This window comes from Plasmodium falciparum (assembly GCF_000002765.6).
Source record: "Plasmodium falciparum 3D7 genome assembly, chromosome: 9".
Lineage (NCBI taxonomy): Eukaryota > Apicomplexa > Aconoidasida > Haemosporida > Plasmodiidae > Plasmodium > Plasmodium falciparum.
In genome coordinates, this window is record NC_004330.2 from 481519 (window position 1) to 500000 (window position 18482).

At 18.4% G+C, this 18482-nt stretch overlaps 5 protein-coding genes across 5 annotated transcripts; 3 read left to right on the forward strand and 2 right to left on the reverse strand.

Annotated features, from left to right (window-relative positions):
• Window positions 1-942: 942 nt before the first annotated feature.
• Window positions 943-6036, reverse strand: PF3D7_0910500 (DNA repair protein REV1, putative; the record flags this gene model as incomplete). The annotated part of the gene is made up of 1 exon (XM_001351941.1): window positions 943-6036. One exon carries the CDS (start codon window positions 6034-6036, stop codon window positions 943-945), a length of 5094 nt encoding a protein of 1697 aa, XP_001351977.1.
• A 1912-nt stretch (window positions 6037-7948) lies between these two features.
• Window positions 7949-9347, forward strand: PF3D7_0910600 (SNARE protein; the record flags this gene model as incomplete). The annotated part of the gene is made up of 7 exons (XM_001351942.1): window positions 7949-8025; window positions 8172-8241; window positions 8376-8488; window positions 8569-8698; window positions 8859-8915; window positions 9071-9155; window positions 9280-9347. The coding sequence occupies 7 exons, from the start codon at window positions 7949-7951 to the stop codon at window positions 9345-9347; spliced, it is 600 nt and encodes a 199-aa protein (XP_001351978.1).
• Window positions 9348-9756: 409 nt separating this feature from the next.
• PF3D7_0910700 (actin-like protein, putative) lies at window positions 9757-11388 on the forward strand (the record flags this gene model as incomplete). The annotated part of the gene is made up of 1 exon (XM_001351943.1): window positions 9757-11388. One exon carries the CDS (start codon window positions 9757-9759, stop codon window positions 11386-11388), a length of 1632 nt encoding a protein of 543 aa, XP_001351979.1.
• A 1256-nt stretch (window positions 11389-12644) lies between these two features.
• Window positions 12645-13988, forward strand: PF3D7_0910800 (cytosolic Fe-S cluster assembly factor NBP35, putative; the record flags this gene model as incomplete). The annotated part of the gene is made up of 1 exon (XM_001351944.1): window positions 12645-13988. The coding sequence occupies one exon, from the start codon at window positions 12645-12647 to the stop codon at window positions 13986-13988; it is 1344 nt and encodes a 447-aa protein (XP_001351980.1).
• Window positions 13989-14427: 439 nt separating this feature from the next.
• On the reverse strand, window positions 14428-16209 carry PF3D7_0910900 (DNA primase large subunit, putative; the record flags this gene model as incomplete). The annotated part of the gene is made up of 2 exons (XM_002808881.1): window positions 14428-14473; window positions 14636-16209. The coding sequence occupies 2 exons, from the start codon at window positions 16207-16209 to the stop codon at window positions 14428-14430; spliced, it is 1620 nt and encodes a 539-aa protein (XP_002808927.1).
• Window positions 16210-18482: the final 2273 nt, after the last annotated feature.

Consider the following 18482-nt stretch of genomic DNA (forward strand, 5'->3'; position numbering starts at 1 on the left):
ATATTTAACCATATGTCATATATGAAAAATTAAAAATATAACTATTCATTTATATGTATATTTCAACATATATATTTCAATATATATATATTTCAATATATATATTCATATATATATTTATAATTATTATAATTAAATGATTATTTCTCATATAAATGATAATTAATATATATATATATATATATATATATATATATGTGGATAATAATATTTTTAAAAAGAATAAAAAAATTTATATAATCATATTATAACAAATTAACCACTATTTTATTGTATTCATAAAAAAAAAAAAAAAAAAAAAAATTAAATTAATATATGGAAGGGGCGTTGAGGGAAAAAAGAATATTATACATATAATTCATATATGAGTAATATGTTAAGAAAAAAAAAAAAAAAAATCATGTAATTTTGTTTTAATAAATATATATTTTTAAGCATTTCTTTTTAACTTATGTGGCGGAGTATCTTTTAAAAAAAGAGAATATATTATATATATATATATATATATATATATATTATTAATGTGTGATATATATATATATATATATATATATATATATATATATATACATTAAAACTATATTTTATAAATAGTTCAATAGATTTTTAAAATAATATATAATTAAATATATTATTTATTTTAATAATATCAATAGATTAAAATTATACTATATAAATTAAAGTATATGTATATATATATATATATGAATAAAATAATCAAAGTTGTTTTTTTTGTTTTATTATTATAAAATGAAAGAATATAAAAATAAATCAAACGGGTTTATATAAATACATATACACATATAAACCCTTTTAATAAACAAAAAAAAAAAAAAAAAAAAAAAAAGAAAAGAAAAAAAAAGAAAAAAAAAAAGGAAGTATTTTTAATTGCATAATATTATTTTTATATATTTATATATTCATATATTCATATATTTATATTTAGGTGGTCATATGATTTATATTGTATTTGATTAATATTCGTTGAAAGATTTCTGGAAATAATTCATTATTTAAAGACCAAACATACTTAAAATTTTTTAGAAAATTTTGTAAAACATCAATATATCTTTTTTTATGCAACATTTCACATATATCATCTATAACTTTGACCATAAACTTATTTAAGTAATATATATTTTCTTGATCCTTTTTTAAAGTATTATTACAAACACAATCATGTTCTTCAAATGTGTTATGAAAATATGATCTATATGAATTGATAATTTTTTTTATATATAAATATAAATTTAATTTATCATTTGTATGATTGAATAAAAATAAGTTATTACAAATATATGTAAAACAGAATATGTCATTTCTACATAAATCATTACATTTATGATTTTCCTCAAACAATTTTTCTTTATGTACTAGATATTGTGTTATTTCTTTATAACGGAAATAACAACATGTAAATTGTTTTTTCATATGATAATTTTTATCACATAATTCATTCTTTTCATTTTTTTCATTCTGTTCATTCTCTTCATTTTCTTCATCATTTTCTTCATCATTTTCTTTTTTAATTTTCTTATTAATAATACTATCGAATATATTAGTATGCATTATAATATTTCCATTACCATATGTTTTTATTTCATCATCATATATATTTTTATTATTTCTTATATATATTTTTTTTTTTAATATACTTGGGAAAAAGTCAGATATTTTATAATTCTTCGTAATTTTTATTTTTTTTCTAATATTTAAAAAATTAGCATTACTTCTTAGAATGTTACATTTCCTTTTAAAACCTTTATTTATAGTTTTTGATGAAGAACATAAAGAAACATTTTGATTATTTTGAAAATTATTTTCCTTCTTATGTATTAGATTCTGAGTCCTATTACTATTATGATTATTATGTACAAAATAATTTAGAATATTTTGTTTATATTCATAATGATATAATTTATTATTCCTTATATTTTTATCATAACGTATATGTGTATTTATTTTGTTTTTTATTTTTCTTTTGATACTTGTACTTGTTCCTTTTCTTACAGTTTTACGAATTTCTTTTCTACTATATGTATTATTATTATTATTATTATTATTATTATTACTATGTGTCCAATTAATTTGACTTGTTAATATGTTAGTGCCTTTATTTTTATCTTTTATGTAACTTAATATACTTGAACTATTTATATTATTTTTTGATATTTTCCCATTTGTTTCTTTTTTGTTTGTTTCATTTTTCTTTTGTGATGATAACATTATATTATGCAGATGTATTTTATTTTCATTTATTTGGTGAGGGTCTTTTACATTTTCTTGCACCTGATCCTTATCATTCACTTTTTGTGGTACTTCTAAAAAATTGTCATCTTTCCAGCTTGCTACATATTTACAGTTTTTCTTGTTTTTAATATTTTTTTCTGTATTTACGTAGAAATAATATAAAATACTTTTTTTATTAACATGAGTTTTGTTTTCATTAATGGTATCTGAACAAATAATTTGAACACCTCTTAAATCACTTAAATTATTTGCTAAGAAATCAAATGTATGTATAACTTTAAAAAAATATACAAAAAAACAATTGGTATGTTGATTTAATTTAATTTTACTACTTATTCTAATAACTCTTCCTCTACCTAGATATTTCATAGGATTTACATTTTCATTTTCGGCTTTGATAAAAAAGTTTACATGTAAAAGTTTAGCTTTCAAATTCTTTATTTTTAAACGTAAATACAACTGTTTGGTCATAAAATATATGAGATAATAAAAGTCGTTTATTTTATTAAACCTCACACCATAATTAACACTAATATTGATACTTTTCTTTTCATCGTTGTTTTCTAATTCTTTTTTATTTATATTTCTATCCATTTTGTTATTTAACCAATTATTGTTACTATGAAAATTATTGTTACTATGAAGATTATTGTTACTATGATGATGATTATTATTATTATTATTATTGTTACTATCATTTTCAATATGTGGAAGATAATACATATTAAATGAAATAAAATATCCATTTAAATAATTCATATTTTTTAAAATATTAAAATAATATTCATTTGGTTTATAAAAAAAAAAATATGTACTCACTGGATGAATTACTTCTTCAAAATAGGTATTTACCATTTGTTCAATATTTTCTTTATTCATTTCAAGGAATTTATTATAAATATATTCAACTTCTTTTTCTCTCTTTCCTTTTATAAGATTCATAAAATATATATTATCTATATTCATGTTGTATTTCTCTTTATTATTTTCATTATATTTTAATTCACTTTTCCTTTTTTTTTCAAAGGAAAGATATTCCTTAAATAAATCCTTAAGTTTATCATCACTCATCCAATTTGTTCTATAATCATCCGTATTATTAGTACCATTTACATTTTTATTTTGCTCTATCATATGTTTTAATTTGCCATTAATGATTTTATCATCTGATATAGTATTGCTTTTTATATTATCATCGTTGGAAGCTTCTGGAGTTATGTTACTCTCCTTATTTTTTAAGCTAATATACTTCTTTATAAAAATATTAAAATGATGATAAAAATCAAAAAACATAAAACGCTTTTTACAAAACTTTAAAGCCTTTCTTGATGTACTTAAATCATGAGAAATTCCTATGGATACACTTAAATTAGTTAGTCTATAAATATCATCAGAAATTTTTTTGGATATTATAAAAATGTCTTCTTCTTTTTCATAAAATAGTTGAAGTATTGATTCGTCTACTGATAATACACGAACATTTTTAGAATAATTTATTAATACTAATAAAAATAAATAACTACATTTTAATATATTACTAAAATCATATTTTACAAAATTTATATTCTTATTCATTTTTGTAGCTTCCCCCTTGACCATACCTTTAAGTATTTTATTTTTTTTCCCCCAATAATTTGTTGAACTAATAATACCATAACTATCTTCCTTTTTTAAACTATGGCATACACAAAATATTTCATTATTCATCGATTTCTTTTTCTCATACATACAAATTTTATTTCTTATACTTGCATTTAAAAAGTAATTGTCAAAATCGATATATAAGTAAACAAATTTCTTCGATCCTTTCTCATATTCTTTTATATCATCAAAATTAAATAATTCTTTAGATATATAATTCCAATTACCTAAAATGTATAGTCGAGAATTGTATAGATAGGCGCTAATACTCTCTATTAAATTTTCACATATATAACTGCTCGATTTGTTTATATCTGTATAGGATTGTGTATTATTATTATTATTACCAATATTGTTATTGTTATTTCCAATATTATGGTTATTTCCAATATTATTGTTATTTCCAATATTATGGTTATTTCCAATATTATTATTACCAACAGTATTGTTTTTGAAATGTTCTTTTTTTCTTAAGACTAAATCAAAGAAAAAATGAATTATATCATTTTCCCAAAGATTTTTTATATTTATATTTAATTCACTTTTACATTTTAACCATTTAATTTCTTCATCACTTAAATAATTTAATATTCTGTATTTCCTACAAAAGTCCTCAAATGTGTTTTTATTTAAATATAAATTTGATGAAACGTTAGAATATATATTTTCTTTTAACTCTTTTTCCAAATAATATTCTTGTAACCTTTTGAAATATTCATTCGAATTACATATTATAAATTTCTTTACATGCTCATAATCCATATTCATATTTAATATTTCTAGGTGTTTATTTATATTATCATTATTAGTAATGTTTTCTTTTTTTTCTTCATTATTATTTTCTTCACGGACTTTTTGCTCGTTTATATAATTCAAATTTTCATTGTTCCCTATATCTTTATGTATTAATAAATTATTGTCCTCTTTTGTTCCATACATATCAGTTTTATTTAAATTATTATTAACACTTGTCTTATTATGACAAGTACTTAATTTTTTCTCTACATAATAATCATTTAATTGTTTATCACATTTTGAGGTATCTAAAATGGTTACATTATTTTGTTCACCTTCTTTATGTTCCTTCAAAAAATTTTGATCATTATTTATTTTGTCTTGTATTTTTTTGTTTTGCATTTTTTTGTTTTGTTCCTTATCTTTTTTTCTTAAGGAAAAATATTCGGTTATTTGATGACAATTGTAACGTAACATGGAAGGTAGATATGATTGTTCAGGTAAACGACATTGCATGTTTACACAATCGAAAATATATTGATCTATAACTATGAAGACTTTAGATTTTTTTATAGCTTTTTTATAATCCATATATTTCTTAGAACCTAATGCCATGTTATTACTAATAATGTGTGTTACTTTGCTGGTCAATGTATTATGTATTACTCCTCCGTTTTGAACTATTAATATTTCAAGATTCTCTTTTTTGTTAATATAAGAATTATATACATTCTTTTTACAACTTGAAGAAGCTTGTTCTTCATATGTTTTTATACATGTATTAAAACTTTTTGTACAAGTGCTTATTTGATCATTGGGAGTACAACTATATCGATTTTTTATTGTTTGATTAAATTGGTCTTCTAGATAATTATCATACAAATATGTATTACCATTATTATTATTATTATCATTATTATTATTATTATTATTACTATTATTATCTATGTTATTTTTCATAGGTGTTTTATCCATATCTTGATATTTAAAAACAGAATCATTATGTATCTTATTTATATAATAATTATTATTATTATGTTCGTTAATAGAAGTATAATTATATTCCATTTTATTTTCCATATTAAACTTACCTAACGTTGTTTTATTAATACTATTGTTATTCATATAATTGTTTAATTCTTTTGAATCCTCCACTGAATCTTTTTCATTCCTATATATACATTTCGTTTGTGTATTAGAATTGTCTAATGTATTACATATAGAAAAAAAACTTACAAAATCATCAATATAAAAATTACAATTCATAAATAATAATGAATCATTCTTACATTTCTTATGACTTTCTTCTATTTCGGCAAGATATTTTTTATTATAAGACAGAGGAATCTTCTCCTCCTTATTACAAACATATTTTTCAAAATCTCGAGCTCCTCCATATTCTATATCCATTTTAAAAAAAACAAAAACATTGTCATATGGAAAATCATAACAATAAAATTAAAACACAACAACAACAAAAAAAAAAAAAAAAAAAAAAAAAAAAAAATTATATCATAAATATATAACTTAAATATTTACAAGTTAGACATATATATATATATATATATTTATATATATTTCTTCTTTATTATGTCTACCTTGTTCTTATTTATAATTATTCTTTGTTTTAATAATATAACCAAAAAATAACATAAAAAAAAAAAAAAAAAAAATTTAATACAAGTCCAGATAATTAATATGTAAATAATATAAAACAATTATATTTCATCAAATATAAGATTCTACTAATTAGCATTAAAAATGTACAAAAGAAAAAAATATATAATATATATATATATATATATATATATAATAATATATAATTCTAATATAAATTTATATATCATATGTTGCATATATTATTATATATTTTCTTTTTCTTTTTAAAACAATCATTCTAAAAATTGAAAAATAATACAAATAGATTACATTAAATATTTTTTAATAAAATAAATATCATATTCTAACATAAAAAAAAATAATAATAAATAAAATATAAATGAATAAATAAATAATATATATGATATATCATTTTTACTATATGTAAATAAATCAAAAAAAGTTAAAAAAAAAAAAGAAGATTAGTTCAAAAATTTATTTTTAGTTTATATAAAAAATCCTAAATAGTTTTCAAGAATATATATAATAATTTGTTTTTCGTTTTTTGTTTTATAACAAATATCAACATATATAAAAGATATATAATATTATATATAATAAATAATATATATATAATATAATAATAATAATGTATATAAATATATATATATATATTATATATATTTATATGTTTTTATAAATTAAAAATAATAAAAAAATTTATATTTTCACAAAACTGCGCGCAAATAATGATTACAAAAAAAATAATATTATATAAAAAATATTGTTTCAAGAAATATCACCAAATGATTCTTGGAGGTGGGGGAAAAATAAAAATAAAAAGTAAATTAAATTACACGTTATAAATGTATAATTTCATATTTTAAAAAAATTGCTAAAAAAAAAAATATATGTATAAATATATATATATATATATATATATATATATATATTATTAATAAAAAAATTTTTTTAGGGAAAATATATAATACAAATAAATATTATATATATTCATTTATTATAATTAATTTCTTTTTTTTTTTTTTTTTTTCTATAATTATATATAAAACCAAAAAAAAAAAAAAAAAAAAAAAAAAAAAAAAAGGTTTAAAAAAAATTACATATGACTGCTTCTACGTTAATTTTTTTTTTTTTTTTTTTTTTTTTTTTTTTATGTAGAGATAATAAAATATATGTAACACAATAATGTTATATTATAACATAATAAATCATTTATATTTTTTTTATTTTTTATTTAATTTTTCATAATATTTTTCCATTTATATATTTAAAAAATTATATATAAAATAAGAATTTTCAGAATAACTTTTTTTATTTTATTTTATTTAAATTTTTAATATGGTGTGTTATATATAGGAAAAAATAACATTAGTTGTATTTTTTTTCTTTTCATACGGAACTGATTCTAATAATAAGAACTCTTTAATTTAATTATATATACGTGTAATTTATAATTATATATTCTTTTTTATGGTTATTTTATTTTATTTGTTTATTTTTTTTTTTTTTGTATTTGTTTTTGTCTATGTATTTGAAATGCTTTGTTCATCAAATATATAAATTGTTAATTTTGAAAAACTCGAAACATAAAATAAAAAACAAAAGTATACATCTGTGCATATATATATATATATATATATATACAATTTTGTATCATTATTTTAACAGTATATCTATATATATTTTTCCTATTTTTAATAAGATGAATTTATTAGCAATTTTTTTGACAAAATATGTAGAAGATGTTATTTTCCTTTGTAATGCCACAGATTTAAATTCGTTAGAAAAAAAAAAAAAAAAAATTAAATTATAAGTTGTATAACTAAATGATTGGTTTTAGAAAATATATATATATATATATATATATGCTTATTTATTTATATAACATTTTACATATAATATTTTCTCTTTAATATTTTATTTAGTTATTCTTTTATAAAAAAAAAGGCCTTTAAAGAAGCCGCCTTTTTTGTGGCTAGAACTATTCCATCACGGGTTTGTGAAAATTGTTTTATATTGACCTATTAAATTATATGCTTTTATGTGTAATGTTCATTTATATATATATATATATATATATATATATATTTAATTATTTATTTATTTATTTATTATTTTTTATTAATTAGATAGAATATAATACCAAAGAAATAATAACTCATGAAAATAATACAGTTTTCGCTTTTAAATATGAAGACAATATTTGTCCTATTGTAATAGCTACAGACGATTATCCGGAAAGGTATTATATAAAATATATAATATTTTTTATTTTTTCTATAATATATACATCATGTTGTTATTTGTGTTATTACCCTTCAGGGTTGCTTTTTATATGATAAATGAGATTTATAGAGATTTCATAAGTACCATTCCCAAGGAAGAATGGTCGAGTGTAAAACAAGACAATAAAATATCGTTTAATTTGTATACATATTTAACAAAATATAAGGTACGCAAAGAAGAATTACACAAAAAATATACACATATATATATATATATATATATATATATATATATATATATATATGTGTGTGTGTATTTACTTATTTGTCATCATATTAAGCATAATCAAAAAATTCGTTATATACATTTTTTTTGTTTAAATATAGGACCCTTTAAATTGCGACGCCATAACCCAAACAAATATAAAAATTAATGAAAATATTGTATATTTAAAAAAAAAAAAAAAAAAAATTTATATCCATATGTTAATTATTATATGTTAATTTTTTCAAAAACAAATTTTCCTTGTTCATTTAAATTATATTTTTTATCATTTAATTTTTCTTGTCTCCTCTTTTTTTTTTTTTTTTTTTTAAAGGAAAAAGTTAGAGTAACCATGGATGCTCTTATAAGGAATAGAGAAAATTTGGACGTCCTTGTTGATAAGAGCAAGGATCTTTCATGTAATGTTTAATTAAAATATATAAGAAAATGTGCACATAATATATATATATATATATATATATATATATATATATATAATATATGGATTTTTATTTTTTTTACATTATACTTTTATATTTTTAGCAACGACAAAACAGTTATTCAAACAAAGTAAAAAACTGAAGAAGAAGCAATGTTGCAGCATTATGTGATATATAAAAATATATATATATATATATATATATATATATATATATATTAATTTTATATTTTTTTAGTTATTTTTATTATGAATTTTTCTTTTCTTTTTTTTTTATATACTATATTTATGTAATACATATTTCATTCTTAATTTGATTTTACACATTTTTTTTTTTTTTTTTTTTTTTATGTTTTTTAAATAAAAGCACAAAAATGTGAACGTATATGAAAATTTCCCATTATGAAATATTGAATCATATATTATAAAAAGACAACATAAATTAATATTAAAAGAAAATATATGTGTACTAAAATATATATATATATATATATATATATGTTTGTATTAATAAAAGAAAATTTAATATAATATATATGTATAACAGTGTTTTATATGTTATTCATTTTTCAAATAATAAAATGAGTGAGGAAGAGAATAATAAAAAAAACTACAGTCCAATTACACAAAGTTTATACTTGAAATTAAAGAACCCTATAAGCTTACATGTGAATGTTGAAAATTCGCCGACGTCAAGCGAAAAAAAGAGAAGACTAAATTATCATAGAACAAGTTTCAGTAGTTTTTCAAATACTACATGTAGTGATATATTAAAATTAAATAAATATTTAAATATAGAAAATAACATATTGTTATTAGCCTTAAATAACTACTCGTTTAAATTTGGATTAATAAATAAATTAGATTATAAAATACAAAGTTTAAGGTTACCTCATATTGAAATAATCGAACCATGGAAAGAACTAGGTTATTTATTTCCCCCATATAAAAATTATAATATTATAGAAGAATGCATCTATTACTCTTTTACAAATGTATATAAATTTGATTTAAAAAATAAAGATATATTTATACCTTTTTCAAGTAAAAATAGTATGAATGATTTCTCAAGTATTGGAGATATTTTATTTGAATCTTTTGAGGTTAAAAGTATTTGTTTTAAAGAACCCTCTTTTGTTTCTTCCCTCATTATTTTAGAGGAACTCAAAAATGAAAAAGAGAAATCCTTATTTTATAATGAAGACGTGAAAGAAAAGGAAAATCATTATCATAACATTAATATGAAGGATAATAAACAAAAAAATGAAAAGGATGAAAAGGATGAAAAGGATATACCAAACATGAACGATAATTCAAAAAGTAAATATACAAAAAAAAATTTAAATTATAATACAAAAAAAAATAATGAATACTCAAATGAATGTCTAATACATTTAAAAGAGTTAAATCTGTTCAATTTTACTGCTGTTATTATCAATATAGGAAGTACAAAAACGAGCTGTACCCCTATAATAAATGGTATACCGTTACTTGACCTTACTGAATTTTACTATATAGGAGGATATGATATAGATAATCAAATATATGAAGAAATGAAAAAACATGAAAAAGAGCAAAAAGAAATATCTATAGATATTGCAAGAGTTGCTAAAGAAAAACGTATTTTCACACCAAAGAATAAAGAAGAATGTCAATATTTATCTATACTTTATAATAAAAATCCTAAGAATTATTTTATTACTCCTTTCGAATTAAATGTTAATAAAATATTTGAGTCGGCTGTTAATTCTACTGAAATATTCTTTTCCCCATATGCTCTAGATACCTATGTTAAGACAGAGAGTTATAAAAATTTACATACGTACGATTTCAATTTTAATTTCTTATTCGTACAAAATACATTACCTACGGTTATATATAACACTATTCAAAATTGTCCAATTGATTATAGAAAGGAATTGCTAAGAAATATCTATCTTACAGGAGGTTCGAGTATTATAAGAGGCTTTAGACAAAGATTGGAGAATGAACTCTATGAATTAATTAATAATATCAATTTTTATAATAAAGCTTGTGTTCAAGTTCATCTTTTCAAAAGGAAATTATTACAAAAATATGCTATATATTCAGGATCTCATTATTTTCTAGAAATTTTCAATTATGATTATTATAGTGTTACAAGGCAAGATTATCAAGAAGAAGGTGAAAGAATCTTGGAAAAATTTAGTTTACAGGGGAAATTATTATATTAGTTTGGACAATTATAAGTAATATAATATGTACATATATATATATATATGTTACTGAAATAAAAACTCCTAAAGCTATACAAAGGTTATAAATAAATTTATGTCTAAATATTATTATATACGTTCATGTATATTTCATAATATGGAATAAAATATAAAATTTTCTTTTAATTTAAAAAAAAAAATAATTACCACGCATTAAATTTATATAATTAAATATATATATATATATATATATATATATATATATTTTTTCTTCCATAAAATAAAAATAAAAATAAAATAAAAAAAAAATATATTTTGGACTGTTCCAAAACTTTATATATATATATATAATATATTGTTCATCTATAAATAACATGTAATATAATCATACATTTTATTTTCATTTAAATAATATATAACCTTGTATTTTTTTTTTGTTTATTATATCTACACATATATATATATATATATAAAGGATGAAAAAATTAACATTTTTTTAATATATATTTAATAACTTTTTTTTTTTTTTTTTTTTTTTTTTTTTTTTTTTTTTCTTTTTCCTATTCTTTCAGTTCTAAAATATGTATATATATATATATATATATATATATATATATATTTTATTTTCTTATTAAATTTTGTTTTAATAGTAATTTATTAAATATAATTTTTCCATACAATAACAAATATGATTATATATATATATATATATATATATAATATAATGTACATATATTTTATTTTTATATTGTTTTTAAGTTTAAATAAATATATATATTTTATATATTAATAATAAAAAATTTTATACATATAACATATTTAATCTAAAGCTTCATACCTATTTGTTTTGGCACTTAACAAAAATATAATACTATATAATGTATATAAAATGAAGGGATAAAATATTTAAAATAATTTTTAAGATTAAAAAAGTATTTGTACAAAATATCAGTGTAACTATCTAAATATATATATATATATATATTTATATATTACATTTTTTCTACCTTTACAACATTATTAATTATTATGAATTCTTGAATAACAAAAGAAACATCTCCAAATATATTAATAGAAAATATACATATATGTATATTATCAAATAGATCATATAAGTACAATATTTATTTATAATAAAAATATATATAATTTTGCAGATTTCCTTTTAATAGAAAAAGAGAAAATAAAATTGAAAATAAATAAATATATAAATATATATATATATATATATATATATATATTTATATTTATATATTTATATTTATGTAATATACATGAATGTATTCACAAAAAGAAGCTTCTTTTCCTTTTTTGTTGGATCCCTTGTAGGACTAAGTTTTAGTTATGTTCTAACTAAAAAGAAAAGTATAAACGAATTTATAAAATATGCAATAAAATATGTAACACATAAAAAAGGGAAAAAAAATAAAAATAATAATAATAATAATAATAACAGTATACCTGACGAATGCCCAGGTTTGGATAGCGAACATGCTGGGAAATCTAAAGCGTGTGAAGGATGTCCAAATAGGAAAATATGTAATGATCCAGAATTAAAAAAAGAAAAAGAAAAAGAAAGAAATCAAATATTTAATGAGGTACAAGAAAATTTAAAAAATGTCAAGTTTAAAATTTTGATATTATCAGGTAAAGGAGGAGTAGGAAAATCAACAGTGGCTGCACAATTAGCTTTTGCGTTATCATATTTAAATTATGAAGTTGGTTTATTAGATATCGATATTTGTGGTCCATCAATTCCGGTTTTAACTAAAACAATAGATCATGATGTAAATTATAGTATGAATGGATGGGTACCAATTTATAAAAATAATTTATCAATAATGTCTGTAGGTTATTTATTACCAAATTTTGATGACCCTGTTATATGGAGAGGTCCTAAAAAGAATGGATTAATAAAACAATTTTTATGTGATGTATACTGGAAAAATTTAGATTTTCTTATTATTGACACTCCACCAGGAACTAGTGATGAACATTTAACTATTTGTTCTTATTTAAAAGATAATTTAGATGGTTGCTTAATAGTAACTACTCCTCATATATTATCCATATGTGACGTTAAAAAAGAAATCGAATTCTGTAAAAAAACAAATATACCAATATTAGGTATTGTTGAAAATATGTATCAACCAATTTTTGTATCAAATTATACAGTACAAAAAATGTGCTCTGATATGAATGTGCATTATGCCGGAAAGGTTACATTTCATCAGAATCTAATCGAAGCTTGTCAACAAGGTGTTGGGTGTTGTGATATAGATCCATATAGTCCTTCATCGAAAGAATTATATCATCTTTGTAGTATTCTTATACAGCAAATTCAAAAGAGATACATGTTACTACAAATGGGTAGTAACAATGACAATAATAATTTAGTACAAGAAAATAATCATCAAAACAAAGATAACACTAGAAACAGTGATAATCAAAAACTTACATATCAGGAAGAAGCATATGAAAATAATGTGAATAAAAATTATGATACATTAAGCAAATACAATGAACTAAATTATGACCATGCCAATTTATCAAAACTTCAAGTGCTAGATAAATTGTTAAGTGAAATAAATCCGTTTCTTGAGGAGAAAAAAGAATAATAAAATAACACAACGTTGACAAATTTGGATGACTCAATAAATTATAATATATATATATATATATATGCATATGTATATTTTAAAAAATTATATGAATAAATACAAATATGTCTTTTTAAAAGAACGTTCATTATGTATTGATAAAAAATATGTACATATATACATATATATTATCACAAAAAAAGAAAAATTAATAAATGAAATGAAAAACGTCAAAATATTAACATGGTATTCATGTTTCCAAATTAAAAGATTTATATAGTTATATTTATACATTCATTTTATTTATTTATTTTATTTTATTTTTATTTATTTTTTATTTATTTATTTTTTTTTTTTTTTTTTGGTATTTATATTTTTTAAATTATAACATTTTGAAATTTCGAATTTTATCAAGATTTTTATGTTTATTTTATATATTGTCTAAAAAATTAAAATTTCAATTTATTATTTTTTCGGATCCTGACGTTTTGGATTTATAATACCTAAAAAGTGTTAAAGCAAAGAAAAGGGTATATATAATGTGACCATATGGAAATAGGCACAAAAAAAAAAAAATAATAAATAAATAAATAAATAAATAAATTAATATATATATATATATATATATATATATATATATATATATATCTTATTTATATACTTACTTTCTACTTTCCACGTAATATGAATTAGGATGGTTTCCAACCCCATCACCAACAGATCCTGGGTGTGTTTCCATAAAGAATTTTACACACGCCATTTGGTATTCATTATTTCTTTTGAGAGGCATAATAGATTTAATTTGTTCATCACTTAGTCCAAAAAAATAAAGAAGACTTTTAAGATGAGACTCATCAAAATTTTTAAAAGGACAACCGTGTATATCATTTGAAGATGGTACAGGAAAGTTATTTATAATTTTAGAACAGTTATATGGACTAAAATCTGTTTTTTTACCTTCTTTACCATACATATATCTTATATTATATCTATGTTCTTTATCAAATTTATCAGGTTGTAACCATATAGATCTATTCGTTTGTATATTTTCGTCCAGTGTCATACCTGCACCTTTAAGAAATAACCATAATTGTTGTCTTCCCCAATGTTTTAAATGTTTATCTTTGATATAATTAACAAAGATACGTCGCATACATGGTGGAAAGGATTGTTTATATACGCTATAAAGGTTTTGAGGAGACAATCTAGTATCTTGTGTGTGTTCATAATTTTGTCTGAAATCTTTGGCTACATATGCTTTAGGTAAAGATGATAAGAAGGTAGAAATTCTTGGATCGTTTTGAATCTTTAAAAGCATTTTTTCATTATGATCTAAATATTTAAAAGATTCTTTAATATTTAATTTAAATTGTACTGTTAATATAATATCTAAATATATATCTGGTACATATGCTACACCTTTTTCAACAACTACTTTATGATCTCTGACTAAGAAATAAGCATCAGGATAAAATGGTACTTTAAATAATTTTTGTATAGTATCTTTATTAGGAATAAATTCTGTATATTTCTCCCATTCATCATTTTTATTACCATATGATATGGATGGTTTTGTTATAGATTCGTAATGAATATTTTCTCGTTTTAATAAATGAACTAAACCTCTTTCACTTTCACTTATATTTTGGGAATTTAAAACATTAATATTTTTCAATTCATTTAATCTAAAGGTAAATAATTTTAATTCTTGTTTTAAAAACCATTGTTGTTTTTCTTTATCTTTTGAAAAAGCTATTCTTAAAATATAATGAGATAATAAATCTGTCATAATAATATTTTCCATTTCTTCTTTATTATAATCTTTCATGGATTGTATACCAAATTTATATTCATAAATTTTCTGTCTTATTATTTTATTCTTATTATCTGTTGTATTATTTAAAGAATAATTCTTATCAGTTTTTCTTAAATTAGTATATTGATCTTTCTCATCATCTCCTGAAATGGTACAAGTATCTAAAAATTGTAACAAAGCTAACCTTTTTGCTCCAATCTCTTGAAAATCACTTAAACTACAATAACCAAATATGGGAGGATATTTATATAAACTGATGGGCATATTAAATGGATATATACAACTATAATAATCAAAAAAGGCTTTCTTACTTTCATCATTTGTTATTTCATAATTCTTTATTGTAATATTCTGAAGCTTTTTCTCATTCAATTTCCCCTTCTCATGTGGAATTCCACTTAAGGACTTTTTTCTTATTATCATTTTAGCACTTATTATAAGATATCAAAAAGATGGGTACATATATTTAAGTACATAAATAAGCCCATTTACATACATACAATATATATATATATATATATATATATACAATAATGTGTGAAGTAATAAATATTTTTATTTTAATTATGTTCTGTATGATGCATCAAACAGGAAGATATTTATAATATATTTTATTTAGTATTATTTAATTCTTATTCATTTGGTATTTTTCTCCTTTTTTTTTTTTTTTTTTTTTTTTCTAATACAGATACTTATAAATCCTTCTAAGTAATCTTTAAAAATAATTAAATATATATATATATATATATATATATATATATATATTTATTTATGTAATAATTATTAAGGAGTTTATAAGCAGAAAAAAAAAAATTTAAATTTAATAATATAAATAAAAAGAAAAAAAAAGAAAGAAAAAAACATATATAAAATAAATATAATAATATATAATAAGTAACAAAATACACACATATATATAATTATATATATATATATATATATTCTAGTGTATTCTTAACCTTTATTAAAATAAATATCTCATTCAATTATGTGTAAAAAAGGGGTGATAAAAAAAAAAAAAAAAAAAAAAACTGAATTTTTGGTATTTCTAAAATATTTTAATACTATAAATAATTTGATAAATATAAATGATAAAAATTTATATAATTGGGCTTTAAATTGGAGGATTAAAAATATAATATATAAAATATATTATTACTTTATATTTTATAATAATTTTTTCTTTTATCCTTTTTTTTTTTTTTAATTATTTTTTATGTGTTCATAATTTATAATATAATTATGGTGAATATTATAAAATTGCTTTCCACATTTAAATAATATATCAAATGTATATGTATTAAAGAAAAAAAAAAAAAAAAAAAAAATTTGTCTCCAAAAATATTAACAATTTAAATATATGTATATGTTGTATTCATTATTTTATTTATTTATCTAAAAATTTAATAAATGATATAGCATAATATATAAATATAACAAATCAAAAAAAAAAAAAAAAAGAAATAATTAAGGGAAAAATATATAGGAATTATTATTTATATATATAATCCTATAATATAATTTATAATATATATATATATATATAATATATTTTTATTTTTATTTTTATATTTATATTTATATTTAAATTTTTTTTTTTTTTTTTTTAATAAATTTTATAAAGTAGTAAATATTTTATCATTTTTATCTTTTATATTATTTATATTATAATTTGTCTATATTTTGTTCGATTAAATTGGACAAAGGGGAAAAATAATTATTTGAGGGCATTCTCGAGTTTTCCAAAAACTCATAATAAATACAAACATAATATTGTAAACAAATATATTTTTATATAACTTCAAAGAATAAAAAAAATAAAAAAAATATATGGGAGTTTATTATATAATTAATATATATATTATTCATACTTTAAAATATATATAATATATATATATATATATCATATTAAGGGGTATACTTATATAAATATTAAATTGAATATAATAATTAAATGGAAGTATAAATTTATATTTATAATTTCATAAATATTTTATATTTTTATTATTAAATAAGGAAAATGTGAAAAATAAAAAGGAAAAATATAAAGAAATGTACTTATAAAAATCCCTACGATTTAATTAAACAATTTAATAATATTATATACATATTATATAATATATATATTTTAGGTTTATAAAAATATTTACTCTTGTTTATTCTCAAACTATTCATTAGTTTATTTTCAATGTTATATATATAATATATATTATTATTTCTAGTTCCTTCTTTTAACTAATTATACAATATCGTATAAAGAAATATAAGAGAAAATAAAGATATTAAAAATTAGTATATCCCTCTTTTTTTTTTTTTTTTTTTTTAAGTTATATTAAAAATTAAAATATATATAAAAGGGAAAAAATAAATAAATGATATAATATAAAGAATAAAAAGAAAAAGAAAAAAAAAAAAAGTGTATTCATATGTAACGTATAAATATATTATATATGTGTAATATATTTTATTTATATTTACATGATATATTCATATGAAGAGGAAATTAAAACATATATTTATGAACATTATTTTTTTTTTATTATTACCTATATTCTTTTTTATTTTATTTTTTATTTTATTTTATTGTTTTTTTTGTGAATTTTTATATAATTCAATGAAAAATGAAAAGAATAAAATATATTTTTTTTTTTGACACATTTGTTTTAAAATATATAATGAAAACATAAAGGCGTTCT